Source organism: Cherax quadricarinatus, chromosome 67, assembly GCF_038502225.1.
Source record: "Cherax quadricarinatus isolate ZL_2023a chromosome 67, ASM3850222v1, whole genome shotgun sequence".
Taxonomy (NCBI): Eukaryota; Metazoa; Arthropoda; class Malacostraca; order Decapoda; family Parastacidae; genus Cherax; species Cherax quadricarinatus.
Window position 1 is genome coordinate 18041097 of NC_091358.1, and position 27819 is coordinate 18068915.

General features: G+C 42.4%; 1 protein-coding gene and 1 long non-coding RNA gene across 3 annotated transcripts in view; both read left to right on the forward strand.

Annotated features, from left to right (window-relative positions):
* The window catches only part of LOC128699670 (uncharacterized), a 282611-nt gene that overhangs the window by 156637 nt on the left and 98155 nt on the right, over positions 1–27819 (forward strand). The window lies entirely within an intron of this gene.
* On the forward strand, positions 15820–19791 carry LOC138854707 (piggyBac transposable element-derived protein 3-like). Its single transcript, XM_070099466.1, has 3 exons — positions 15820–16070; positions 16336–17692; positions 19679–19791. The coding sequence occupies exons 1-3, from the start codon at positions 16065–16067 to the stop codon at positions 19789–19791; spliced, it is 1476 nt and encodes a 491-aa protein (XP_069955567.1). The 5' UTR covers positions 15820–16064.

The following is a 27819-nucleotide window of genomic DNA, read 5'->3' on the forward strand; positions in this document are numbered from 1 at the left end:
GCGGCATAAATCCCTATTTGTTAATTTTATTGAATAAATAGTGATATTCATTTGTTTTCAATATCATGGAGAGAATGTTACCCTTGATGTTTGTTCTGAGTTGGTGAATAAACGAAGTTCTGGAACTGTTGAAATAATAACAATCAGTGAAGAATTCTTTTTCTGATCGGCTTCAAATTTTCACAGTTAGTGAGTTTTATTAATAGAATGACTGGCGTTCACACTGAGCTTTGTAAATATTATTTTCCTAGTTTTAATAAAAAGATTGGTTGCCGTGTATTAACTGAACAATGCCTTTTCAGATCGACTTCAAACCTTACACGTTTGTTTATACTTAATGGGAAGTATTTTTGTAATTAGAAATCCCCCTATAAGCGGCTAGTTAATTGTTCGTGTATCAGTGATGTAGGTACTACACGCACCTACATCACTGCTACACGCACCTACATCACGGCTACACGCACCTACATCACTGCTACACGCACCTACATCACTGCTACACGCACCTACATCACGGCTACACGCACCTACATCACTGCTACACGCACCTACATCACTGCTACACGCACCTACATCACTGCTACACGCACCTACATCACGGCTACACGCACCTACATCACTGCTACACGCACCTACATCACTGCTACACGCACCTACATCACTGCTACACGCACCTACATCACGGCTACACGCACCTACATCACTGCTACACGCACCTACATCACTGCTACACGCACCTACATCACTGCTACACGCACCTACATCACTGCTACACGCACCTACATCACTGCTACACGCACCTACATCACTGCTACACGCACCTACATCACTGCTACACGCACCTACATCACTGCTACAAGCAGAAACTAGACCCCAAGAGAGCTAACAGAAGTATATCTGCATTTATATCTACAGTTGACTTACTTATTACAATGAAATTTAGGAAATTTGCTTAATATCTCTGGTATCTTATTTTCATTAATAAGAGACCTTGGCTTATCACATAGGTGATTATACTGCACATCTTTATGTTCCTCTAAGTGGACAACTAATCACAGTGTTCAGAAAAGTAACCTAAGAGATGACGATGTACTTTCCATTTAGTTTGACCATCGTCTGTATGTCTACCAAACTACCAGAAGTCTTTGTTATGAAGTCGAAGCCTGGCTGCTACAATATCAGTCATTATGCGAGTCAAGAGCCTTCAGTGATGACAAAAAATCAGTAATAATTATAGTCAAGCTCAGTGTCATAGGTTAACTTTAATGTCTTTAGGATGGCAAACAATTCATTTTGGAGAGTAGAAACCCAGTTGTTAATTCGCATGCTTACCTCAACATAGGTCTTACCGTTCTTATCTAGGGAGATGACAACAAAACGAAATGTAGCTCTGCCATTAGTGTATATAATTTGTGATATTACTGAGTTAAGTGAGAAATTCCTTGACCAGTTGCCTATGCAAGTTATTTAAGGAAGGAATTACTGGTACCGATCTCCTTAAAACGAAGCTCCTCTTGATGTCGTTGATCTCACTGTGCCCTGCGTATCAGCTCTTGGCTTTTTAACATTTTAGACAACGTAGTTCATTTTGGTCGACTTGCATATAACTGCAAATACATGTATATTCCATGTGAACTGGGGTAGCAAGGCGGAGAGCCAATGCGATACAGTGGCTCTCTGTGGGTCGAGGCGTGTGCCCATTACGAAATGAAAACTGTTAGGAAGAAATCCCCAGAATGATGTGCGCTCACAGCTTGGAGACAGGCAGTCCCCCTGTTGGAAGTTACAGCTGCAAGCATGTTGTATACGCCTTTTCAGCAATGGGGCCATCCCAGCTGGACTTTTTGTAGGCCAACGTTTCAATGGGTTTCGGAGCAGCAGCAGCGAGTCACCTACTCACTAACACCGCTAGTGCTGCTATGATCCTGTATTCTTGGTACACCGTCAAGGTCGTCTGGAAGAATTTACTCTATTATTCTGACTGATGCCATGGCAGAGGATAAGAAAACTGTAGGCTAATTTTGCAGGGTTTGCGTACTCCCAGTCCACCAAGCCTAACTAGAAGTGATGCATCCACTGTCCATTTTCACGCTCTTACACAGAAGTAAACGAGCTTAGGGGACACAGGTATCTGTTGAGCAGGTAGAAGGTATCATGTACATCACTGCCTCCAGTCTGGCCTTCCATCATCTTGAAGTCCAAGATATTTTTCCTAGAATCAAATCAATGGCATTGAACTATAGAGGAATTCCAAGGAGAGTGCTGTTAGCTGGATCAATTACTAGTTCTCCTGGTAAATTAGTACTATTCTTAATGATATGATAGTTGCTAGAAACTGTTTCTCATTTAGTAGGATTTAAATATAGGGCTAGGTTCTCTCTAATTTCTTTTAGTTTCCCGATTTCCTCCCGGATTGATTCCGTTATGCCAGCCAGAGTAACATTATCCAACAACCAGATGTTGAGTTCAATGGACGGTGTTTGTTTCCTTGATGACCAGACAGAAAAAGAAGAGGGACGAGGGAATCCCCTTGTTGCCCACCTTCACACGAGTCAATTTCATGTTCACCAAACAGGAGTATAGAAGTATCACTATTGGGTGAAAGAATAAGGGAATGGGAAATGTCAAGAAACTGCCCAGACAACAGTATCCCATTAATTTAATTAGGGTTTTTTGATCTGAGTCAGGTGCCCACACAGGTGCTGCGTGGGCACCTGCCTCAAAGCCTGTCGAAGCCTCGTGACTCAATTCTCACTCCAGGTTTGGCAACAAATCGAAGGAGGGTTTTGCCATCCGCAGTGGGTGTAAATCCACCATCCTTTTTCCTTAGGGCACACAATAATGCATTAACAAAGACGAGCTTAATAGTCTCAGTGACACCGCCAACCATACACACAGTAAAGCTGGTGAGCTCAAACTCTCTCAAACATCTCTAAGTCCTAGGTTGAAAATTTGCTTTAAATGTTGTGGCTTTAAACCCGTGAAACCACCTGCTTAACACTGTGGAATCGTCTTGGCATCCTTAGAGATAATGGTATCCTCACTGGTTATTAGTTTCAGTCTTACAGTAGAATTTCCCTCTTCTATTATTTTTGCTAATTTGTGCCCATATTTTTTGAGGATTCAGGTGTTCTGTTGTTGGCATTTCCTCAGCGGGTGTTTGTCACACTAGAGGGGAGACGGATGTGGTTATCATCTATTGCAGACAGACACAAGGCATTAAACTACAGACCTGTGTCACTAAGGTGTATAATACGCAAAGTCATGGAAAAGATCAGGAGGAGAGCAGTTGAGCATCTAGAAAAACACAACCAGCATGGTTTCAGGGAAGGAAAATCCTGTGTCACAAACCTACTGGAGTTTTACGACAAGGTAACAGAAGTTAGAAAAGAGAGAGAGAGGGGTGAATAGACTGCATTTTCTTGGACTGCAAGGAAGTCATTGACACAGTTCCTCACAAGAGATTAGTGCAAAAGCCAGAGGGTGAGACACGCATAACAGGAAAGGCACTGCAATGGATTAGAGAATATCTGACAGGGAAGCAACAACGAGTCATGGCACGTGATGAGGTGTCAGAGTGGGTGCCTGTGACGAGCGGGGTTCCACAAGGGTCAGTCCTAGAACTGACTCAGAAGTGTCCCTGTTTGCAGATGATGTGAAGTTAATGAGAATTAAATCGGTCAAGGATCAGGTAGGAATACTAAGAGACCTGGACAGGCTACAAGCCTGGTCTAGTAACTGGATCATTGAATTTTACCTCGCCAAATGCAAAGTCATGAAGATCGGGGAAGGACAAAGAAGACCGCAGATAGAGTATATTCTAGGTGCCCAAACACTTCAAACCTCACTCAAGGAAAAAATCTTGGTGTGAGTACAATACCGAGCACATCTTAGGCGCACATCAGTCAGAAAACTACTGCAGCATACGGGCGTGTGGCAGACCTAAGAATAGCGTTCCGATACTTCAGTAAGGAATTGTCAGGATTCTGTACACCATACACTTCATGGCCATATTGGAGTATGCAGCACCAGTTTGGAATCCACACCTGGTCGAGAAATTAGAGAAAGTGCAAAGGTTTGTAACAAGACTAGTCCCAGAGCTAAGCGAATTATCCTACGAAGAAAGGTTAAGGGAAATCTGCCTGACGACACTGGAGGACAGGAGGATCAGGGGAGACATGATAACGACATATAAAATACGGCGAGGGATTGACAAGGGGTGACAAAGACAGGGTGTTCCAGATGAGACACAGAAACAAGGGGTCACAATTGGAAGTTGAAGACTCCTATGAGTCAAAGGGATGTTAGGAAGTATTTCTTCAGTCATAGAGTTTTCACGAAGTGGAATAGCCTAGAAAGTGACGTAGTGGAGGCAGGAACTATACACAGTTTTAAGACGAGGTTTTATAAAGCTCATGGAGCGGGGAGAGAGAGTAGACCTAGTAGCAATCAGTGAAATAGCGATGCCAGGAGCTATGACTCGACCCCTGCAACCATAAATACGTGAGTACAAATAGGTGTGTACACACCAGCGAAGAGGCAATGCCAGGAACGAAGACTCGACTCCTGCAACCACAAATAGGTGAGTACACACACAGTGGGCACCTGTGACGAGCGGGGTCCCACAGGGGTCAGTCCTAGGACTAGTGCTGTTTTTGGTATATGTAAATGCAAATAATGTGAAGTTAATGAGGAGAATTAAATCAGATGAGGATCAGGAAGGACTATAAAGAGACCTGGACAGGCTGGACACGTGGTCCAACAACTGGCTTCTCGAATTCAACCCCGCCAAATGCAAAGTCATGAAGATTGGGGAGGGACAAGCAGATCGCAGACGGAGTATAGGCTAGGTGGCCAAAGACTGCAAACCTCACGCAAGGAGAAAGATCTTGGGGTGAGCATAACACCGAGCACGTCTCCGGAAGCACACATCAACCAGATAAGTGCTGCCTGGATCTACTCCAGGACGTCACATCGACCTGGACAATCTACAGTGCTACAGCTGCACTACAAGTACTGTATCACCTATGAGTGGTTGTTTGGGTGTGGGGTCCAGGTTCCAATTAACCGCCAAGCTGAATGTGAATGGTCTAACTCTCATAGCACGATAAAGAATAGGCACTCAAGTATTCAATAAGGTTTAGCAAATGGTAATCCATTGAACAAGGCGATTAACTCACTATAAGCAGGTGATATAGGCAACACTGCAAGGGAGTCAGGTCACAAGAGGTTGTGGACACAAGCGACAACTGAGAATCTACATTACACTCCAAGCACAAGCCACCTACTTTTCAGACACATAATAAACCCACACATAATTCGACACATAATTACACACACACACACACACACACACACACACACACACACACACACACACACACACACACACACACACACACACACACACACATACACACACACCCACATACACACACACACACGCACACACACACACACACACACACACACACACACACACACACACACACACACACATACACACACACACACACACACACACACACACACACACACACACACACACACACACACACACACACACACACACACACTGTAAGTGCGGTAAGTCCCAGGAGGTTGGGGGTCAGGTCACAAGAAGGTGTGGGCAGCCAAGGACCACTGAGACTTACCTTAAACGCACAAGCCACCTACCTTTCAGTACATAATAAACCCACACATAATTCCACACACAATTACACACAAAATTACACACACACACACACACACACACACACACACACACACACACACACACACACACACACACACACACACACACACACACACACACACACATATCCAGACACACATACACTCCCCCCTCACCACCGACATCTCACTACTTCCCCTGATCCCTCCCCTCCCTCGATCACCCTCCCCTCCCCCGTTCACCCTAAACCCTCCCCACCCCTCCCCACTCCGCTCCCACATAGCCACAGTTCCTCCACTACTTCCCCTTCCCCCACACTCTGACATACACACTACTAACCTAACATACAGAACTACATAGGTTTCCCACTCTGAGGCAATCAGGATAAAACAAAAATGGGTTGCCAGAGAGCAACAAGAAAAACCAAGGGACAGGAGGAGGAAAATGCAAAGGAAGATTGGGCAGCAGAGCTCATAAAAAGGGATCATGAATGGGAAAAGAAACTAGAAGAACTTAGCATGAGAATGGAAGAGAGGATAGATATGGAAAGCAGGAAGTGGGAGGTGCATGTCAAAGCAGCAGAAGCTAGGATACAGAGTTTAGAAGAGGAATTGAAAAATCTGAAACAGCCTAAAGAACTAAAGAACATTTTGGGATTGACAACAGAGACTGCTACCTCAGCCACAAATAAGGGGACTGTAGGGAAAGAAGGGGCACAACTGCATGGAGATGCTCTATCAGAGGAGACTGTAGCAAATGAAAGAGCTAAGCTTTATGTGGAGGCCCTAACAGACAACAACAGAGCCCAAGGAAAGCCGAGAAGGGAAAATGACAGGCCACTGAGCCCAAGTACATTAGCCAGTGAAACTGATGAAAGGAAAGCTGCAGTGGAGGAAACCAAATTAAATGAGGGGATACACAGGGATATGCAGTGGGAGAATGAAAGGGTGAGGTCAGTCTTTGTGTATGGGCTCCAGGAAGTCGAAGGGGAAACATATGAAGCAAGAAAACAAGGGGAAAAAAAAGCAATTGAAAGCATCATGAAAGCAATAGGAGAAGACGATATGACCCAGCTGGAAAATTTTCGGAGAATAGGGGGGTTTGTAAAAAAAAGAACCCGGCCAGTGAGAGTGACCTTCAAGGCAGAAGCGACTCGGACCAGGATACTGCAGGAGAAAGCACGATTAAGGGACATGACGGCATACAGGAGGGTGTATCTCGACCGCGACAGAACACAAGAAGAAAGGAAGAAACTGAGAGAGATGGTACAAAGGCGAAAGGAGGAAAGAGAGGGGATGGAGAAGACAGACAGGAGATCCCAGACCCAGGAAGAAGATCTAATACAGCCTCCCTCACAACTTTCTATAGAAGCCTCCCAACCAGGTCAACCCCAGTGCAACCAAACACTCTAAATCAAAACACCCATGCCACATCCAATGCCCCCACCCACTACATTACAAACTTCACCCCCACAGCAACAACCCATAGTTCCTTACCAGGTCTCCCACTTCCCCAACCCCAATATACTTCCCAGACCACAGTCTTAGAAAAGAAGTTGAAGGTGTGGTATACAAATGCAGATGGAATAACAAACAAGTATGAGGAGTGGCACGAAAGAATCAAAGAGACATCCCCAGACATAATAGCACTCACAGAAACAAAACTCACCAGAATAATAACAGATTCAATCTTTCCATCCGGATATCAAATCTTCAGGAAAGACAGAGGGAGGAGAGGGGGAGGAGGAGTTGCACTGCTCATTAAAAACCAGTGGGGTTTTGAGAAAATGGAAGGAATGGATGGCATGGGCGAAAGGGACTACTTAGTAGGAACAATCCAGTCTGAGGGACATAAGGTGATAATTGCAGTAATGTACAACCCACCACAGAACTGCAGGAGGCCAAGAGAAGAATACGATGAGAGCAACAGAGCAATGATCAACACACTAGCCGAGGTGGCCAGGAGAGCACACATGGGGGGAGCAAAGTTACTAGTTATGGGTGATTTCAATCACAAGGAGATTGACTGGGAAAACCTGGAGCCCCATGGGGGTCCCGAAACATGGAGAGCCAAGATGATGGATGTGGTACTGGAGAACCTCATGCATCAACATGTTAGAGACACTACCAGAGAGAGAGGAGAGGATGAACCAGCAAGGTTGGACCTTGTATTCACCATGAGTAGTTCGGACATCGAGGGTATCATGTATGAAAGGCCCCTGGGAGCTAGTGATCATGTGGTTCTGTGCTTCGACTACATAGTTGAGCTCCAAGTGGAGAGAGTAGCAGGAATAGGCTGGGAAAAACCAAACTACAAAAGGGGGAACTACTCAGGCATGAGGAACTTCCTTCAAGACATTCAGTGGGAGAGGGAACTGACAGGAAAACCAGTACAAGAAATGATGGACTATGTAGCAACAAAATGCAAGGAGGCAGAGGAGAGGTTTGTTCCCAAGGGAAACAGAAATAATGGGAAGAACAGAACGAGTCCTTGGTTCACCCAAAGGTGTAGGGAGGCAAAAACTAGGTGTACTAGAGAATGGAAAAGGTACAGAAGACAGAGAACTCAGGAAAATAAAGAAATCAGCCGAAGAGCCAGAAACGAATATGCACAGATAAGAAGGGAGGCTCAGAGACAATATGAAAATGACATAGCATCAAAAGTAAAGACTGACCCGAAGCTGTTGTACAGCCACATCAGGAGGAAAACAACAGTCAAGGACCAGGTAATCAGACTGAGGAAGGGTGATGGGGAATTCACAAGAAACGACCGAGAGGTATGTCAGGAGCTCAACACAAGATTTAAAGAGGTATTTACAGTGGAAACCAGTAGGACTCCAAGAAATCAGAACAGGGGGGCACACCAGCAAGTGCTGGATGAGGTACATATAACCAAGGAGGAGGTGAAGAAGCTGCTATGCGAACTTGACACCTCAAAGGCGGTGGGACCAGACAACATCTCTCCATGGGTCCTTAAAGAGGGAGCAGAGATATTGTGTGAGCCATTAACAAAGATCTTCAACACATCATTTGAAACTGGGCAACTCCCTGAGGTATGGAAAATGGCAAATGTAGTCCCAATTTTTAAAAAGGGAGACAGACATGAGGCACTAAACTACAGACCTGTATCTCTAACGTGTATAGTATGCAAGGTCATGGAGAAGATCATCAGGAGGAGAGTGGTGGGGCACCTGGAAAGAAACAAGTGTATAATTGACAACCAGCACGGTTTCAGGGAAGGAAAATCCTGTGTCACAAACCTACTAGAGTTTTATGACAAGGTGACAGAAGTAAGACAAGAGAGAGAGGGGTGGATCGACTGCGTATTTTTGGACTGCAAGAAGGCTTTCGACACAGTTCCTCACAAGAGGTTACTGCAAAAGCTAGAGGACCAGGCACACATAACAGGAAAGGCACTGCAATGGATCAGAGAATATCTGACAGGGAGGAAACAACGAGTCATGGTACGCGACGAGGTGTCAGAGTGGGCGCCTGTGACAAGCGGGGTTCCACAGGGGTCAGTCCTAGGACCTGTGCTGTTCTTGGTATACGTGAACGACATAACGGAAGGGATAGACTCAGAAGTGTCCTTGTTTGCAGACGATGTGAAGTTAATGAGAAGAATCGAATCGGACGAGGATCAGGCAGGACTACAAAGAGATCTGGACAGGCTACAAGCCTGGTCCAGCAACTGGCTCCTTGAATTTAACCCTGCCAAATGCAAAGTCATGAAGATTGGGGAAGGGCAAAGAAGACCGCAGACACAATATAGTTTAGATGGCCAAAGACTGCAAACCTCACTCAAGGAAAAAGATCTGGGGGTGAGTATAACACCGAGCATATCTCCTGAGGCGCACATCAATCAGATAACTGCTGCAGCATACGGGCGCCTGGCAAACCTACGGATAGCGTTCCGATACCTCAGTAAGGATTCGTTTAAGACTCTGTACACCATCTACGTCAGGCCCATACTGGAGTATGCAGCACCAGTTTGGAATCCACACCTAGTCAAGCACGTCAAGAAATTAGAGAAAGTGCAAAGGTTTGCAACAAGACTAGTCCCAGAGCTACGGGGATTGTCCTATGAAGAAAGGTTGAGGGAAATCGGCCTGACGACACTGGAGGCCAGGAGGGTCAGGGGAGACATGATAACGACATATAAAATACTGCGCGGAATAGACGAGGTGGACAAAGACGGGATGTTCCAGAGATGGGACACAGACACAAGAGGTCACAATTGGAAGTTGAAGACTCAGATGAATCAAAGGGATGTTAGGAAGTATTTCTTCAGTCATAGAGTAGTCAGGCCATGGAATAGCCTAGAAAGTGATGTGGTGGAGGCAGGAACCATACATAGTTTTAAGGCGAGGTATGATAGAGCTCATGGGGCAGGGAGAGAGAGGACCTAGTAGCAATCAGCGAAGAGGCGGGGCCAGGAGCTGTGACTCGACCCCTGCAACCACAAATAGGTGAGTACAAATAGGTGAGTACACACACACACACACACACACACACACACACACACACACAGCCAAAGACCAGGTGATCAGGCTGAGGAAAGGTGGTGGGGAACTCACAAGAAATGATCAGGAGGTATGTGAGGAGCTCAGCACGAGATTTAAGGAAGTATTTACAGTGGAGACAGGAAGGACTCTGGGAAGACAGAACAGAGGGGTACACCAACAAGGAATATACCAACAAGTGTTGGATTACATACACACAACTGAGGAGGAGGTGAAGAAGCTGCTAAGTGACCTTGATACCTCAAAGGCAATGCGGCCGGACAGCATCTCCCCATGGGTCCTTAGTGACTGAGCAGAAATGCTGTGTGTGCCACTAACCAAAGTCTTCAACACATCCCTTGAAACTGGCAACTACCTGAGGTATGGAAGACGGCAAATGTAGTTCCCATTTTTAAGGAAGGAGATAGAAAAGAGGCACTAAACTATAGACCTGTGTCACTGACGTGTATAGTATGCAAAGTCACGGAGAAGATTATCAAGAGGAGAGTGGTGGAGCACCTGGAACAGAACAAAATTATAAAAGACAACCAGCACGGATTCATGGAAAGCAAATCCTGTGACACAATCCTACTGGAGTTTTATGACAAAGTAACAGAAGTAAGACACGAGAGAGAGGGGTGGGTTGATTGCATTTTCTTGGACTGCAAGAAGGCCTTCGACACAGTTCCTCACAAGAGATTAGTGCAGAAGCTAGAGGATCAGGCGCGTATAACAGGAAGGGCACTGCAATGGATCAGAGAATACCTGACAGGGAGGCAACAACGAGTCATGGTACGTGATGAGGTATCACAGTGGGCACCTGTGACGAGCGGGGTCCCACAGGGGTCAGTCCTAGGACCAGTGCTATTTTTGGTATATGTGAATGACATGATGGAAGGGATAGACTCAGAAGTGTCCCTGTTCGCAGATGATGTGAAGTTAATGAGGAGAATTAAATCAAATGAGGATCAGGCAGGACTTCAAAGAGACCTGGACAGGCTGGACACCTGGTCCAGCAACTGGCTTCTCGAATTTAACCCCGCCAAATGCAAAGTCATGAAGATCGGGGAAGAGCAAAGTAGACCACAGACAGAGTATAGGCTAGGTGGCTAAAGGCCTAACCTCGCTCAAGGAGACACACAAAAAAACATATAGATCAAGTTTCTATCTATAAGTGTCTTTGAAAACGGGTAACTAAGTGGTGGCACTGGGCCACCACGCAGGCTTTGGCGGGAAGAATCCTCAGAAACAAACATAACTAATGGGTGAGTATTGGCTGGAGGAGGGAAAGTGAAGTGAGACATAGGTGTGGGGGATAATGGTTAAGGAGAGACAGCGAATAACAAGTTCCTCTAGCAACATTCGTCTACCATCCCATAAAGGAAAGTCCTGAGCCATAATCAATGAAAATGGGCCTTGGTATCATATGCTGACAGTGAGAATTCTCAGAAATCATAGAGTTATATTTAATTCTCATGGAGGTGAGACTGATCCCTGTGGCTCGGTTGAAAACGCGCTCAGCTTATAGTTCAATCCCTAGTACAGGCGGAAATGTAGGGCATGTTTTTTTTTACACCTACAGCATTTGTTTACTTATCAGTAAGTAGGTACCTGGGTGTTAGTCGGATGTCATGGGGGCATCATGAAGAACCCCAAAGGAAATAAGACGGGTAATCCATGATGAAGCACCGACTTTATTGGGTTATCATGTGTGGTTAACCCTCCGGGTTGAAAATCCAAACAAAATCATAGCATATATTATCATTTGATGGTAGCGCCCTGGCGGAGGAGGGAGGACCAGGGATAGGAGGCGAGGGAAGCGACCTTCTGTGCTCACTAACGGAGGACATCACTACTGCAGTAGTGCAAGAAAAGATTTATTCGGATTTTTATTCCATAGAATAAATCAATTAGGATAGCCCAAGAAAATCAGTGCGTCATCATGGGCTGTCTTATTTCCATTATGGTTCTATAATCTTATTTCCTGAGAGGAATGGTACCCAGAAAGGTGTTAAATTCTCCAAATTCTTTCCTTTAGGAAAACAAAGAAAAAAATTAACCAATTAATAATAAAAAAAATATATAAAATTTGAGAAAAAACGTGAGTTTGTTTTAATAATAAATATAAAAATATAAATTAGAATTAATCTAACTGAAACAAGATTGAAAGAGAAAGAATAAATTATAATAGCCAAATCCAACAAAATATAAATTTCTGGTATTTTGAAAGCTCCGGCGATGCTAGGTGGAATACGGACGAAGTCTACAGAATTCAGACAATTTTCCATTTACAGCTAGGTGATGCTAGGTGAGGCTAGTAGATTCGACCAAGACAGCAGTATCGTAGAAACTAGAATATGATCGGAATGGAGCTCTGGTCAAGACAGATGTTCAGACTAGTACAGTTGGCCAGGAAATCCATATCGTAGCCTCATCCCATGATAGGAAATAGAACTCTGGTCTAGAAACAGCGTTACTATGAAGACAGCTCCTCGTAATCTGTATATTTGAGCGACCCGACGCCAGTCCTACGGGTTAAGAAAATATAAGTTACTAGAAGCTGCATAGGTTATGTCACTGAGACACGAGTAGCCCCTTTAAACCTAAGCCAATGCAGGTACGTAACTTAATATAATGAACAATCCCGAAAACTGATTACCCGGAGGAGAATCAGGAGTAGAGTGGCATTACTGGCTTACCCCAGCTGATAGGTGTTGACGGTCATAACCCCGAGGAGTCGTTTACCCATAAAAATTTATATAATATACTATCATTCCTCACGTCCCCCACGATGCGACTTATACCAGTCGACTAACACCCAAGAACTTATAAATTGCTAAGTGAAAAGATGCAGCCGGTATAAATAAACATATCCAACTTTTGCACCCGCTCCGGGGATTAAACCACACTCAATATGTATGCTTGTTACACATATATTGTACCACATAGTTTGACCCTCACCACTGGGATCAGTATTCACAATATTCGCATGATGCGCTGACTAATTCAGAAATAACGGCCTGATATAGAGACGTGTCACTACTATGTAATCTTCGGTGAATAGTGACTATGATGTCCGCTGAAACTGGACTTTGGTAATCCAGCCTGCCGACCTTCCTCCATGCTGCCATGTGTGTGTGTACTCACCTAGTTGTACTCACCTAGTGTGTGTGTGTGTGTATGTGTGTACTCACCTAATTGTACTCAATTGTAGTTGCAGGGGTCGAGACTCAGCTCCTGGCCCCGCCTCTTCACTGAACGCTACTACGTCCTCTCTCTCCCTGCTCCATAAGCTTTATCATACCTCGTCTTAAAGCTATGTATGGTTCCTGCCTCCACTACATCACTCGCCAGGCTGTTCCACTTCCTGACTACTCTATGACTGAAGAAATGCTTCCTAACATCCCTGTGACTCATCTGAGTCTTCAGCTTCCAATTGTGACCTCTTGTTTCTGTGTCCCCTCTCTGAAACATCTTGTCTCTGTCCACCTTGTCTATTCCACGCAATATTTTGTATGTAGTTATCATATCTCCCCTAACCCACCTGTCCTGTGTATGTGTGTGTCTACTCATCTATTTGTGCTCATTCCATTCCTTTTGTAACATGTCTCTCAGTGTGTGTGTGTGTGTGTGTGTGAGTAGGAGGCAGAGAGTGTTTTCCTGGGGCTGGGATGAAGGATATTGTTAGCCGTCTGGATGACATTATGAGAGGTAATGAGAAATCCTATTATCTCTCTCAGTGCTGGAGGCAACAATGTTGGCAGACCTAGGAGTGAGGACCTGATTAGCAGGTATAGGTTACCAATAGAGATAATTAGGAGGAAGGGTGGGAACCCTGTCATATGTGGTATTTTGCCAAGGGGAGGAGATGGAAATGAATGGTTGTCCAGGGCAATTGGTGGACAAATACTGTAAGGAAAATGCGGTAACATTCATTGACAACTGGGACCTATTCTATGGCAGAAATGACATGTATGCCAGGGATGGGGTTCACTTATCTAGGTTTGGGGTGGGAGCACTGGCCAACGCAGAGGAGGGAGTTGTTACGTCTTTAAACTAGGAATAGTTAGTGGTATGGGTTTTGGCGGGAAAACAGTCCCAGTGTAGTAATATGAGTACTAGGAGAACTAGTAATAGGCAAAACGAGGTGGATATTGGAAAGCCAGTGGCACTAGGTGACAAGGACAGTAGGAGGGTCCTTAAATATATATTACACAAATAGTCGTAGTGCTAGGAATAAGATGGACGAGTTGAGACTAGTTGCAAATGCAGGTAACATTTGCCTTAACTGAGACGTGGTTTAATACGGAAAATCGGGACATGCTTGCTGAATGTCACATACAGGGATTTAAATTGTTCCAAGCAAACAGAAGTATCGGAAAGGGGGGAGGGGTGGCACTGTATGTCCGAGATCGCTTGAACTGTTGCATAAAAACGGGTATTAAGTCTGAAGTAACACATACAGAGTCTGTTTGGATAAAATTTTCAGAGGGGCATGAAAAACTGATTTTAGGAGTGATATACCGTCCCCCAAACTTAGATAGGGACCAAGGGAGACTACTATGGGAGGAAATTGTTAAGGCCACAAGGCACGATAATGTAACTTGACTCACGAAATGGTAATGACACGATTGCAAACAAACCATACCACGGGCGGCATATTTATGTCGAAACGTTTCGCCTACTCAGTAGGCTTCTTCAGTCGAGGGCAGAAGAGTTAGCAGAAGCAGTAGAAACATGAAGACGATGTAATCAGTCCATCACTCTTGAAGACGTAGTTATGAGGTGGTCAGTCCCTCAACCTGGAGAAGAGTTTTGCTCCATAGTTTAGAACGTTGTATATTTTATATACTTAATCACATTTGCCTACATAGGCTAAAAAGGTTAGATTAGCCTACGTTAATGTCAGTTAATCAAGTTAAAATTATTTAACCAATTATAGCCTTTATTAACACCAATAAAAATACTTTAGGAATGTAAGGCCAGATTATGATTTGATGTGTGAACAGGTAAGGAAGGAGTGTCGTTTAGATTATGAAGGTCAGTTTTGGTCTCCATGTTACAGGATAGGCATAAATGGCCTGAAAAAGTGCAGCGAGGGATGACAAAGTTTGTGTGTGTGTGTGTGTGTGTGTGTGTGTGTGTGTGTGTGTGTGTGTGTGTGTGTGTGTGTGTGTGTGTGTGTGTGTGTGTATGTACTCACCTAGTTGAGGTTGCGGGGGTCGAGTCCGAGCTCCTGGCCCCGCCTCTTCACTGATCGCTACTAGGTCACTCTCCCTGAGCCGTGAGCTTTATCATACCTCTGCTTAAAGCTATGTATGGATCCTGCCTCCACTACATCGCTTCCCAAACTATTCCACTTACTGACTACTCTGTGGCTGAAGAAATACTTCCTAACATCCCTGTGATTCATCTGTGTCTTCAGCTTCCAACTGTGCCCCCTTGTTACTGTGTCCAATCTCTGGAACATCCTGTCTTTGTCCACCTTGTCAATTCCTCTCAGTATTTTGTATGTCGTTATCATGTCCCCCCTATCTCTCCTGTCCTCCAGTGTCGTCAGGTTGATTTCCCTTAACCTCTCCTCGTAGGACATACCTCTTAGCTCTGGGACTAGTCTTGTTGCAAACCTTTGCACGGCCGAAAAAATTCGGTATTGATTACGTGTTTTTGGCGCGTGTCATACTTCGCGCCCCGCGCGGCCAGCTTCCCGTTCTTTAGTTCCAACCAATCACAAGCCTTCCCTGAGTCTCTTCAGCTAAGTACAGTTCGCTTCTGCCGCCTTCCCATTGGTTGAGAGATCAAAATATAAACACTGGCGGCTTGGCTTCGAACACACACGCATTTTTCCCTCCACCCTTACTAATCTACTCTTGGATTATACATTCTACAATGTCGGTAAGTACTGATTGTTGTGTTTAGTGCTTACATGAATAGTTTAGGCATATTTTGATATATACCTAAAGTCCGTGTGAAGCATAATATGAGTGTAGCATGCAGTTGAAAAAAGTGCAAGCATTTTAGTCCGAATTATTTCGGTATTGCGCGAGTTTCCGGGAATGTCCAATTATAGTCAAATAAATATTTATAAAAAATTTTCAATTGCATATATGAACTCTGTAGTGGTCTGGATTTATACAGGAGGTTTCTATTGTCCTTCCAGTTCCATGAGAGGCTGTTTTATGGGGAGCAGTCGACCAGCAGGTCGAGGTATGTCTGCGTTTCTGAAGACAGTGACTCGGAACCAGAGGTAGACGAACCAGAATTGCTGGATAGTGGTGATGAATACTTGCCACCGGATGCACAGGATGCAGAGATGTCAAGTGATGATGAGGAGGAAGAAAGGAAAGAAAGGCCAGCCAAAAAGCAGAAAGTAATGAGGAAAAAGAAAACTTTTAGGATTGAGGAATACCCGGATGAGGAAGAGATCCATGAGAATATTGCTCTTCAAGTTTCATCTGAGTGGACCGTAGATGACATTGAAAATGATCCTTTGCCGGCATATGAACATGAAAAGCCTCTTGCAATTAGGTCTCCATATGAGTATTTTCGTATGTTCGTTACTCCAGCCATGATAGATAACATAGCATATCAAACAAATTTGTATACAAGGCAACAAGACGTAAATAGTACTTTTTCAACAGATTCTGAAGAGATCATGAGGTTCATAGGTATTTTGTTGTTCATGGGTATTGCTTCACTACCATCCCTCGAAGACTATTGGAAAGCTGCTTTTAGGAGCCCACAGGTTGCAGATAGCATGGCGTCTAAGAGGTTTAGGTACCTTAGAAGTCATATTCATTTCAATGACAACACAAAAAAGGATAATGACAGATTCTACAAAGTAAGGCCTCTTTACACTGAACTAACTAATGCTTGCTTGAAAATTCCAGCTACACCCAAGCAATCTATTGATGAAGTCATGGTTGGTTTCAAGGGTAAAACTGCTGGAAACCTAAGGCAGTACATCAAAACAAAACCAGATAAGTGGGGTTTCAAACTTTTTTGTCGTGCAAGTCAAGATGGACTCATACATGATATACTCATGTATCAAGGCACAACAACTTTTGACACACATCCCATACAGCTGCCACAGGAAGAATCTAAACTTCCAATAAGTACAAAGATTGTTCTGGTACTTGCACAAACTATGAACAAGACAAACACATCAGCAATCTATGCTGACAATTTCTTTTCAAGTATGCCTTTGGTCAAGCTACTAAGAGATAAGTATAACTGCAGATACACTGGAACAGTACGTGACAATAGATGTGGTAAGCCACATCTGGTGCCTATCAAACAAATGGAAAAAAACAGTGTGGTCAGGGGCAATTTTTGCTTCAACAACAATGATGGTGTCCTTGTTGTACGATGGAAGGACACCAAAGTTGTGACTTTAGTGACAACTGATATTGGGGTCGAGCCTCTGAGTCTTGTTGAGGGATATAACAAGGGTACAAAGAGGAAAGAGAAAATATCGTGCCCTGCAGTCATCAAGAACTATAATGCAAACATGGGAGGTATTGACAAAAGCAACATGTTGGTGCATCTCTACAAAACACCAATGAAATCAAAACGTTGGTACATGCGGCTATTTGCCTATATTATTGATCTTGCTGTTGTGAATGCATGGCTGCTTTATTGCCGTGATTCTCGAGCAATAAAGCAAAAGTGTATGCAACTGAAGTATTTCAGGAATTCTATCTCTGAAATTGCAAGGTCTAAAGGACAAAACCTTAGAGGGAGCAGCCTAAGAACAACTCCAAGACCTTCACCAACTAATTCACCATGTACTTCCAATGGTGTTGGCATAGTGAAACCTGGGAGGGGAACACGTACAGAAATGCCTGATGACAGTGTTAGGAAAGACATTACTCTAATGCACTTCCCAATGGCAGGGCAAAGGCCGTTTACTTGCAAGTATTGCAGCACCTCGAAAAAAACGGTAACATCGTCATTCGTCTGTAGTGTATGCAAAGTAAATCTGTGCATAAAGACTGATAGAAATTGTTTCACAGACTTCCATCTTGCCAATTAGCAATATAGAATCATTGGTCTTCCAAATGAATCTCAGGAATATAGGGATTGAAACTTGCATCACTTTGCAATTTGGCATTGTTGATATTTGCTTCCTTTTTATATTTTTGTAACAATTAAAAAATGTTTTGATACAAGTTCCATTTATGTTTTTTATATTGTCTGTTTGTATATTAAATTTAAAAAATTGTTTTGGTGTGTTTTATTAACAATTGCAAGTTTGCAACATAAAATTTTTTAATCACTTTGTCGGGGGCGGCCTAATATTTTCGGTCTTCGGAGATTGGCAATTGCTCGAAAACTAACCATCAGAAATCAATTTATATGGGATCAGTGACCTTGTATTGAGTTACTCTATCCACCATAGGGAGTTCAGTTCGAATTTCAAATTTTCGGACCCCTTGCGCGATGAAGGGTTAAGAGCAGCCTGTCCAGATCCCTTTGTAGTTCTGCCTGGTCTTCGATCGAGTGAATTCTTCTCATCAACTTCACGTCATCTGCAAACAGGGACACCTCAGAGTCTATTCCTTCCGTCATGTCGTTCACAAATACCAGAAACAGCACTGGTCCTAGGACTGACCCCTGCGGGACCCCGCTGGTCACAGGTGCCCACTCTGACACCTCGCCACGTACCATGACTCGCTGCTGTCTTCCTGACAAGTATTCCCTGATCCATTGTAGTGCCTTCCCTGTTATCCCTGCTTGGTCCTCCAGTTTTTGCACCAATCTCTTGTGTGGAACTGTGTCAAACGCCTTCTTGCAGTCCAAGAAAATGCAATCCACCCACCCCTGTGTGTGTGTGTGTGTATGTGTGTGCCTTAAGGCTTTAAGTCTGTCTTCATACGGGAGATTCCTTACATAGTAAATCATTTTAGTTATTCTTCTCTGTATGTTCTCTAAAGAGTCTATATCGATCCTGTAGTAAGGAGACCAAAACTGAGCAGCATAATCCAAATGAGGCCTCACTAGTGATGTATAGAGCTGTAAAACTTTTAAAGTCTTTTATTGAAGTGAAAGTTGACCAGTTCGAGGGGATTCTTAATTAGAGGTTCGTAAGTTTCAGTATCTCTTAGTAAATTGTTCATCTAAAACGACAAACAAGTTAGATTTATTAGCTTTCCCTTATGAAGAGGAACATAATTGAATCCTCTCTTATCAAACATGATAGGAATGCATTATATAATTCAAGTGATGGAATGTACGAACTCGACAGGTATTTAGTCAATTGTGAACAATCTTAAGTAAGGATGCTATACAAAATCCCCAGATTGTCCATCATGTTGTGCACATCCTTAAGCAAGGATGCTATGAAAAATCCCAAGATTTCTCATCATGCACGAGTCCTCGTGAGGATTTGGTGATATTAGACCCAAGTTCTCCACAACTGTCCTTCATGTTTCACCCATCCCATCCATCTGGGTCACAGTACAAATAACATCATGAGATATAACATGCCTCATGTAATGCAGGGAAGACTATGCCTGTGTTAGCGATAATTTTCTCTGATTTAGTTTGGAGAGTAGACTATGATAAAATGTTCCACGCATTTCGCACGTCGGACATTGCATTCCACCTTCGGTAATTGCGTTCCACCTTCGGTAGTGCCTTATATGGGAAATTCCATAGTATTAATAAGTTTTTCGTAGGCTCTACGTATGAGTACAGTTGCAAACGTGCGTACAAGTGCGGTTATACAAGTTTATGCGACTACAACTTACATAAAGTGTACATATGAGTTTGTTAGGATAGCTTGGGGAAGGTAGGTGTCCAGGTACGAAGAAACAGTACAAGTGTCATGGAGCAGAATGGGTAATAATAGATAATTATGTTGTTAAACATTGCGCCTGAGATAAATTACCTGCATGAGGTTCACAGGCATTAACCTGAATTATTACATACAAGTAATTTGGGTAAGGTGTAACAAAAAGCAATAATTACTTACCAGGGTTAGTTACATCTCTGAGGTAAGTGGCACACCTTCAATGGCCACTGTAATGAAGCATATCAGCCCCTCGAGTATTACTTATGGTAAGGTGTGATAAATATTCGTTGTAAAAACTTCATGACTGCCCTTACTGTGTTTCTTTACCTATTTACTATGTGCATGGTTCTGTAACTCAGGTGTAGGAAATAAATGCAGCTTAATTAAAAGATTACATATGTAATGTCATCTGCCATCATTGTTCTATTGAATGTAACGCAAAACAAAGTCAAATGTCTAATTGAGAAAGTATCATCAGTATTATTTCTTCTTCTTCTTCTTCTTCTTCTTCTTCTTCTTCTTCTTATTATTATTATTATTATTATTATTATTATTATTATTATTATTGTTATTGTTATTGTTGTTATTGTTGTAGTCACCTGTAAATGATATGTAAATATCATTATTACTGTAAAAGCTGTAAATTAACTTCAGAAAATGTGCTGGAGTATGTAGATCCGTGCACGTTGATGTTCCATTATTGTGGGTTCCAATGTGTTTTCACTAGAATTTCTGTTTAGCGGTAATACAGTGTATAAAGTTATTTTTTTTATGTATCTAATTATGTTTTATTGGAATAATTATTGTAAATAGAAATAAGGTTTTGTGAAGAGCTGGTGTTGTGTTCAACAAGTGCCACTCTCGCCCGTTTGTCAGCTTAAGCAGTCTTTTTCGACTACTTATGTACATCAAGCTGCTGCTAACAAGTGAGATCGTAACCTGTGTTAATGTGGGTATAAGTAGAGAAGCCAAGATATTAACAGAAGTAAATTTGTGGGAGATAACCACTGGGAGGAACAAGCCTCTAGCCGGCATCTTTTGTGTTACTCTAGGTAAGGGCTATTACTGCGTATGCCTAATAATTTGGCCTTATTATTAGCTTAAATGATACGTGTATATTGTATGATTAGAGTAAATTGTAAGAATAGTGATAATTTAAGGTGTAAATGTTTATTTATGTATGACTCATGTAACTAACTACCCTATGCCAGCCTTGTTCTCATCTTTATACTAGCCTATTTTAACCTAACTCTTTTTAAATCTGTTTTCCTTTTAAAATTTTACAAGATTTATTCTGTGAAACAAAAAAATACACTCTTTCCTTAGGAAAGTTACAGAAAAGCCCTACACCACTTTACTTACAAGGTGGGAATAAAATGAACTGTCGTTTACACCCAGACAACAAGAAGTAGACCATCTTGTATTGAATATTGTGACGATGTTAAGCAAGGAGGGAAATCACGCTGAAGTCAGCATTTAGGGGCCACACCAGGGTTCAAGTGCGCAGGCGGGCTCAGACTGGCTTCAGGAGACGAACAGGAAATGTGTTTTGTGGGGGCATTGCCATAAACATAGGAACAAATAGTGTTCAGCGTTTGACTCTTATACTATCTCAGAAATTCTCGGTAGAACTAATGATAAACTGAAGTGTAACAGGTCTTCCTGTTGTGAAATACCAGGAAGCAAAAGAAATATCTTGATTTTAGTGTAGTGTAACAGTGCGAGTGTATGCAGAACTTTCCCAACTGAGTGGAGGACAGACAGTGCAACATTCTACGAGATGCTACAACTCCAATCAAGACACCTATATCGAGGTCAGATTTTCCCTACCAAGCCATGGAAAATTTCTGAGTCATACAAATACCCAGGTAAGTCTAGACATACCTGCTTCTAGGTAGGTCGGTTGCAGCTGATAGGGGCAAGCCTTGCCTAGATTTACCAGTAGACCTCGTAATGGATGGGCCATTGAGCTTAACCAAGTAAGCGAAAATCCAGTCAGCATTAAGCACCAGTATCAGAAATGCTGCAACATATGCTCCTTTGGGGCCACTATTTAATATATATATATATATATATATATATATATATATATATATATATATATATATATATATATATATATATATATATATATATATATATATTTAATATATAGATGGGGTCCACCTCTCGTGTAAATTGTGGGAACCATAACCTCGGAAAAGTGGATAAAAAGGCTTCAAAGAAGAATATTTGGATTTCTTTCTGAAACACTACACAAATAACCCCCACATAGAAGAGAGGAGCTTACGACGACGTTTCGGTCCGGGTTATTTGTGTATAGTTCCAGTCACGGTATTGTGCCCCCTTTTTTTTGTTATTCTTCCTGAAGTCATTTCAGTATTCCACTTCCCTACCACCCCATCTTTTCTTTCTTTTTTACCAATAGGTATATTTTATTTCATAATATGGTACAAAAGATTTAAGAGATACATTGTTGATATAAAGATGGCATATACAGTACATGAGGTGTGAGAAATACGTGTCTTATATATATATATATATATATATATATATATATATATATATATATATATATATATATATATATATATATATATATATATATATATATATATATATATGCATGCAAACAATCACAAACGGGCGATCTTAACTATCGAAGACAAGCCACAGGGGTGGAAATCTTTAGCTCAAGTACTTTCACACTACTTAGTGCGTCATCAGGAGCTATGCAATGTTGCAAGAGAGCAACTAAAGCAGGGAGAGAGTCCTCAGAGTAGCGTTGTGCGAATGTGTCACTAGTCATATATATATATATATATATATATATATATATATATATATATATATTATATATATATATATATATATATATATATATATATATATATATATATATATATATATATATATATTATAATGTGTGTGTGTTCATTTACTGAGTTACATGACTGAAACTGTTAATTAGTGTCGGTCTTCCATCAAGAGAAACTCCAGCCGTCTCTCTCTAATATAATTTTTTGGGTATCTGTTAGCAGGAGTGAATAATAAGGCATGGAGATGACGTCTTCTTTATTGTGTTCGTTGTACACGGTGTGTTTAACTTACCCTGGGGCCCAACCTGCTATGGGAGAGAGAGGAATGGCTTGTTATCTCTAGGTTGGAGTGACGCCAAGTGAGGCAGAGAGAGGGTAGTGCAGGCTGAGCACGGTAGGCTCATGGCCGTTAGATGTCATCACCGGCGTGACGCAAAATATAAAGGCCACACGACAAGAAATATAAACTCCAACTGGGTATACATCGCTCAGCCACCTACCCACGGTCGTCCTCGACCGTGACAAGAGACTAAAAAAAACTTGGTCTCTCTCTCGCAGGAACAGGGCACAGAACAAAATAAAAACATACATATACACGTGGACGTCGATCAAAACAATTTCCTACAGGGAGGGAAGAAAAAAAAGGGGGTGTTATTAAAAAAAGTGGTCCAAGGCAGTGAGCCTCGGAGACATTAGTGCACGCCTTCCTGTGTTTGGACAGATACTGCAACACATCATTAGACATCACTGCATTTGAGCTATGAGGTATCATGGTACGGTCTAGTCTGGAACAGTGAAGCAGGGTTCACTCAACCTGGGGCACAATCTGCTGGTGCCGTTGAGTGAGGCGTCGTCAGTACTCGATAACTGGGCAGGACTTCTTCTGGCAAGAGACTCAGGAGGACATTTTTCGACTGGTACTGTCGCTGGGGCCGTCACTGCTGAGGACTCGGTGCAGCACAGCTTAGTGGTGCCGGCAAGAGTGGGTGAGTCATAGCGGGAACGACTCTGACCAGGATAAATGATCCAGAACACCTGATGTTCACTGAGCCAGTGTGCCTTGTCACCACACTTGATATGACACGGTAGCAGACTCCAGAACTTTATGACACTTACGCCGTATTACAAACTTCTATTTGAAGAAAAAGGTAAGGAAGACTTCCTTCCCCTGAAGTATGAATATTGTCTTACTGGGAGGAGTCATGACATGACATCAATCAATTTATGTCCTGCTTAATAAAAGCTGCCACCGTATCTGAATGTTATTAAATCATTATAATCAACATTCACCTAGCACACTGTGAATGAAATAAATCCCCCCTTTATTCCGGAAACATTTTAATCATTATTAAGAAAATAATTGATGGAAAAACATAAAAATCACGAAAATATAATCAAGTGGGGAAATTAAAGTATGCACAAAATTCAAACAATTTACTTAATTATGAACACAAACATGAAATACTTCAAAACTGAATGAAGACACTAAAAAAGTAAAAGATAAATTAATATACAAAAAGAGCATTTTTCAAGACTTTTTTGCAGACTTCCTCTGATCTACACTGATCCTACGTAATATGAGCAGAATAAAAACAAAGGGAGCATAATACTCAGGCAATACCATAAACTGCAGATATACACCCGTGGTATGATAGGCCTGAACCCTGATGAGAGTCTCACGGCACTCAAGATGTAGTGTAGTTTGACAATTACACTAGACTTGTGAGAAATTGTGGGCGAATATTACAAGTAAAATCTTGAATTAACATTTCACCCACATAACTGGGAAGAACTAACACATCTTAAGTAATCATTCACTTATATAAATGTATCATGAAAACATTTGGGACTTCGGTGACAATGGGTCACAACATTGTATCTCCTTCAAAGCCCACGGTCTCAGCTCCGCCAATTCATACTTCCGGGTCTTAAATTAGGAACATATGGTTACTGAAATTTTCCTAGAAAATTTAGGCCAATAAACTGACAAATTATAAGTGGACTGTATGAAAATTATTGTTAAACAAAGCTATGTGACCTTTTTTCAAGCAATTTCTTGTGTATTAATAATCATGTAGAAAATACAGCACAGGGCCGTAGACGTGGCTTATATACTGTAGTGAGGTTAGGTGAAGCAGGAGGAGGCGGGGTCATAGTGGTACCATCCACTAGTCGAAGTAGGTCTTCGTCCAAAGGTTGGACAAGTGTTGAAGAATTCTTTGTAACAAGATCCCATGATGATGCAGTGTCTGACAGATGTGATGAATGATTTTGAAAACCGACAAGTTGAAGAATTGAGACACTTATGCAACATATGGGAATCTTTATTGAAGAAACGTAAGATGGCAAGATTTACTCCTTTTGTAATAAAGAGTTCGGGATACATAAATACACACATTAAAATAAATTAATCTTTAATATAATATAAAAATCAACTATCTTTGGCCTAGAGGTATTGGAACTAACATATGATAATATGTACATGTTACTATAATAAATTATAATTAGCATTTTATTAAAATAATAAATAATTCATAACCCTAGGCAGGGTACAACTCTCTTGACACTACTGTGTCACTATATATATATATCTATATATATATATATATATATATATATATATATATATATATATATATATATATATCTATGCTAAAATAATAAATTAAGTAACATTTAAAATAATATATTACAGTCAACTGTTTCTCACGACACTTATCCGGTCGAGGCCAGTCACATGACACTATTCAGTGTACACTACAACCAGGCCATCTTCAGTGTCACACGACACCCTTTTCATCTCAGTGTTCCACTACGGTCCTGTGCATATCTCAGTGTTCCACTCCATCATACGTCCCTAAGTGTCACACTACGGTCCTGGCCCAGTTCAGTGTAACACTCCAACCTTTTCTTCATGTAATGTCCCACTAAACAGCATCCGATGACTCCGGCCCACAGTTGATCAGCGTAGACGGTGAGTCCACAGACATCACCGGTAGTCCAGTAAATCCTCTCCAAAGCCGGTTGACACACCGCTAGCCGAACACCATGCTGCAAGCTCACTGAATGCGGCCGTCAAGTAACTGAGGCCAACAGACTCAGTGAGCTGCGGTGAGCGGTTCTTCTAACGCCAGTAGATAGGTACGATTAGGTGTTCAGGTATCTACTGCAGGTAGATGTGTAGCCCGTGAGGAGTTCAGGTACCGACTGCTTAGGTGCATACTACTGCGGTGCGTACCGTGAGGCGCTCAGGTACATACTGTTTCTAAAGCCAGTAGACGTGTACCCTTAGGTGGTCAGGTACCTACTGCTTAGGTGCGTACAGTGAGGCGCTCAGGTACATAATGTTGCTGAAGCCAGTAGACGTGTACGATTAGGTGGTCAGGTACCTACTGCTTAGGTGCGTATCCTGAGGCACTCAGGTACATACTGTTACTAAAGCCAGTAGACTGTACCCTTAGGTGGTCAGGTACCTACTGCTTAGATGCGCACCGTGAGGCACTCAGGAACTTACTGTTTCTAAAGCCAGTAGACGTGTACCCTTAGGTGGTCAGGTACCTACTGCTCAGGTGCGTGCAGTGAGGCGCTCAGGTACATTTTGTTTCTAAAGCCAGTAGACTGTACCGTTAGGTGGTCAGGTACCTACTGCTTAGATGCGCACCGTGAGGCACTAAGGAACTTACTGCTCTAAGGCCGGCTCAGCAGTCCCCACATTGGCTTTGATGACGTACCCAGTGGTACAGCCGGCCGGCAGGTTAACTATTTAACCGCTAGTTTGGCAGGGGGCCGCAACAGGTAGGAATAGACTCAGAAGTGTTCCTGTTTGCAGATGACATGAAGTTGATGAGAAGAATTCAATCGAACGAGAACCAAGCAGAACTACAATGGGATCTAGACTGGGTGCAGGCCTGGTCCAGAAACTGACTCCTGAAGTTCATGAAGATTGGGGAAGGGCAAATAAGACCGCAGACGGATTACAGTCTAGGAGACCAGAGCCTACGAACCTCACTCAAGAAAAAAGATCTTGTGGTGAGTATAACACCGGGCACATCTCTGGAGGTACACATTAACCAAATAACTGCTGCAGCATATCTAAGAAAAGCATTCCGACATCTCAATAAGGAATCGTTCAGGACCCTGGAGTATGCAGCACCAATTTGGAACCCACATCTAGCCAAGCACGTAAGGCAACTAGAGAGTCTCTTGCACACTAGTCTCGGAGCTAAAGGGCATGTCCTTCGAGAAGAAATTAAGGGAAATCGACCTGACGACACTGGGGACAGGAAAGATAAGGGGAATATGATAACGACATATAAAATACTGAGAGGAATCGACAAGGTGGACAGAGACAAGATGTCCCAGAGATGGGGCTCAGCAACAAGGGGTCACAGTTGGAAGTTGAAGACTACGATGAATTCCAGGGATGTTCGGAAGTAGAACACATCCACTCAAGGTTGAGGGACTGATTACCTCATTCTCCTCCTGTTCTTCAAGTTTCTCCTATGTATGGACTGATGAAGCCACTGTGTGGCGAAACGTTTCCTCAATAAAGATACCCAAGAGTTGCACATGTGTCTAATTTATCAACATGTCGGTTCTCTGAACCATTCATCTACAAACTTATCCAACCTAAATTTGAAACTACCCAAAGTCCTAGCCTCAATAACCCAACTAGGTAGACTGTTCCACTCATCAACTACCCTATTTCCAAACCAATACTTTCCTATGTCCTTTCTAAATCTAAACTTATCTAATTTAAATCCATTACTGCGGGTTCTCTCTTGGAGAGATATCCTCAAGACCTTATTAATATCCACCTATCTTCCACTTATACACTTCGATCAGGTCTCCCCTCATTCTTCGTCTAATAAGTGAATGTAACTTAAGAGTCCTCAATCTTTCTTCATAAGGAAGATTTCCAATGCTATGTATTAATTTAGTCATCCTACGCTGAATGTTTTCTAACGAATTTATGTCCATTCTGTAATATGGAGACCAGAACTGAGCTGCATAATCTAGGTGAGGCCTT